The sequence below is a fragment of the Erigeron canadensis genome, chromosome 4, assembly GCF_010389155.1.
Source record: "Erigeron canadensis isolate Cc75 chromosome 4, C_canadensis_v1, whole genome shotgun sequence".
NCBI lineage: Eukaryota > Viridiplantae > Streptophyta > Magnoliopsida > Asterales > Asteraceae > Erigeron > Erigeron canadensis.
In genome coordinates, this window is record NC_057764.1 from 31299503 (window position 1) to 31302145 (window position 2643).

General features: G+C 32.7%; 1 protein-coding gene across 1 annotated transcript; it reads right to left on the bottom strand.

Moving 5' to 3' along the window:
- Positions 1-309: 309 nt before the first annotated feature.
- On the bottom strand, positions 310-2413 carry LOC122595867 (probable 6-phosphogluconolactonase 1). The gene is made up of 4 exons (XM_043768330.1): positions 2371-2413; positions 2004-2184; positions 1270-1405; positions 310-883 (listed from the first exon to the last, which is right to left on the bottom strand). Exons 2-4 carry the CDS (start codon positions 2174-2176, stop codon positions 407-409), a joined length of 786 nt encoding a protein of 261 aa, XP_043624265.1. The 5' UTR covers positions 2177-2184; positions 2371-2413; the 3' UTR covers positions 310-406.
- Positions 2414-2643: the final 230 nt, after the last annotated feature.

Genomic DNA, 2643 nt, shown 5'->3' on the forward strand with positions numbered 1-2643 from the left:
TTATAATCAATAAATCAAATGTATTATTTTATCAAAGGACATCGGTCCGTATTTGAGGACCTATCGATCAACAAAAGGTTGTTGTATTAGTTATACGATGGATAAACTGTAAATATGTGCATACATATTAACGTATACTTTTGTATAAAGTAATCAAAGCATGTAACTTATTTTCATAGTTGGGTTACTAGCTTGTTAACTTAATGTCCAGATTCCAGAAAATTAAGAGTACACATTTGTTGGCATAATGACCAAAATCTAGGTAAGCAAACTATGCAATGAGTGTGGTTTGTCATGCAAATGATTTCATTAATCTCCTAGACTTCTTTGACACAAATTTCTTCAATTACATCCTCATAAGTTATAAGTCTCAACTCTCAGCCAAAAACCTCTAAACTAGGATAACCTAGCTAGTGAGCTTTGAAGCAGCCTTATTATCCAAAAACCACACCAATTTGCCAGCACCAGGTTGAATCAACCTAGCTGGCAAAATCGTGCATTCATGACCCATGTCATCAATTGCCATGTGGACGGCTTCAGCCTTTTCTTCACCGGTTGCAACCACCACCACGTTGGCAGCAGAGTTGATCACCGGCAGTGTGAATGTGATCCGTTCGGGTGGTGGTTTTGGAGAGTTTGTCACAAAAGTTACCCATTCGTTTTTTTCTTCGAGGGTTGAGTGGTTAGGGAACAGAGAGGCCACGTGGCCATCTGGGCCGAGCCCGAGAAGGATAAGATCAAACTTTGGGCAGTCACTGATGTCAGAAACGTTGACCACACGTGTCTTCACTAGCTGCCGAATGACAAATGCATACTCATTGGCGGCTTCTTCTGCTTTTAGAGAATCGTTGATAGAATGTATATGGCTTGGAACAATAGGCAACTAGAAATAGAAGTTTAAAATATCATGTAAAGTCTATTGGCCAAGAAAATTATGAGATTAAGATAAAGCCTAATTGCATATATATTAAACAAGCCCAATTTTGCAACATAAGCGTCATCCCTAAATAATTAGGCTGCGTGCGCGCAATTGAATACGAGACTGTCTTCTCAAGTAACCTAGATAGTGACAACCATTTTAATTTATGTATACATAAATGTACATAGTATCTATCACCCAACACACCATGTTCTTTCCTTCCCCTTCTTTTAATATATAGCCTTTTTTTCCATTTGGAAGTTTAACACAGTTTTATTGTAACAAAATAAGTAGAATTGCTAATCAAAGATTCAAAAGTAAAGGTAAAAAAGAAACTAGGAAAAAGTTACCTTGGACAAAAAATGATCCCTAACAAGCTTATAGTTACTATCAACATGATTCTTGGCCACAACACGTTCATCAACCCAAAATATATGCCATTTCGACCATTCCACCGTCTTGCTATATGGAGCTTCACATAGTTTTCTGTAATTCATCGAGTTCAAAATGTATACTATTATTCAATAAAATAACATATAGATGATAATATTTACAATATATATTTTGAAACATGTCATTAAACACATGTAGGACAAGTGATAGGTGCACGGATAAAAATCATCTAAAGTTTATTCAACTTTAATTCTTGGATTAAAATCAAGGGTTAAGATTTAAATTTGATATATTAATTCTAACCCTTCATTTAATTCTAAAATTGTTACAACTTTACCTATAAAATTGAAATAACTTTAAAGAATCTTTATCCTACCTTTAATTAGACAGGCATTGAGTTACATAATTCTTTTCTAATTTTTCCCTTAATATGTGAAAAATTGAAATATCTATTGAAATATCTATATTTTGTTAGAGATTATAGTGAATTTAAGTGGTGAAAATGCACTTACTTTGTTTATATCTTTTAAGTTTAGAAAACTCAAAGAGTTTTCTATTCCTAGAATTGAAAAACATTTCTATATAAAAAAGAAAAAATCTATTTGAACGTAATTTTTGTTTTTTAGTTTTTCCTTAAAAATTTTTAGAACTAAACACTTTAATTTTCTACGACCAAACAAACTCTTGGTACCTTAATAAGCTAACAAGTGAGCCTCCGGATAAAGCAACAGCAAAAACTCCATGCTCTTTGATTGATGCCTCGGATAATTGTTCAATATGGTCAGCCAAATCTGTGCTAAGCTCTTCCAAGTTTTCATGAATTCTTACCTCCTTCTGGTCTTTGCATAACACTTCAAGAGCCATATAAAATCCTAAATTCAATTCGGTACACAATATATATATATATTAGATCCCGGTAAAAAAAAAAACGGTATACTTAAGATTACTATATGTCGAAAAGTAACCAAGAAGTAAAATGTCATCATACATATATAGCTAGCTAAATATATATAATTGTGAGAATTAATATATGATGTGTAGTGAAGAAGCTAGCTTACAAAGAAATGAAAATGGCAAAAAGAAGGAATTGAGAAGCTTTAGATGAAAATGAATGTGAAAACAAAAACAATGATTTCATGTATAAATAAAATTCTTCACAAAGAAACAGACAAATTAAACAAATGCTCCGTCATCCTTTTTCTATGGTCCACATGGAGTTTCCAGTTTTGGACTTATTTAAAACCAACAGCCAAAACTACATGGATTTGTTTGTCTTCCTTAATACTCCATTAATTATTAAGTAACTCTTAATTAGTCGATGTGGTTACACG

Bases quoted from the DNA above. Each gene is read 5' to 3' on its own strand.
- LOC122595867 (XM_043768330.1), bottom strand. From the start codon at position 2,176: ATGGCTCTTGAAGTGTTATGCAAAGACCAGAAGGAGGTAAGAATTCAT. The intron at 1,406-2,003 runs GTACCAAGAGTT...GATGAATTACAG, and splicing joins TCACTTGTTAGCTTATTAAG to AAAACTATGTGAAGCTCCAT. The intron at 884-1,269 runs GTAACTTTTTCC...TTCTATTTCTAG, and splicing joins GGGATCATTTTTTGTCCAAG to TTGCCTATTGTTCCAAGCCA.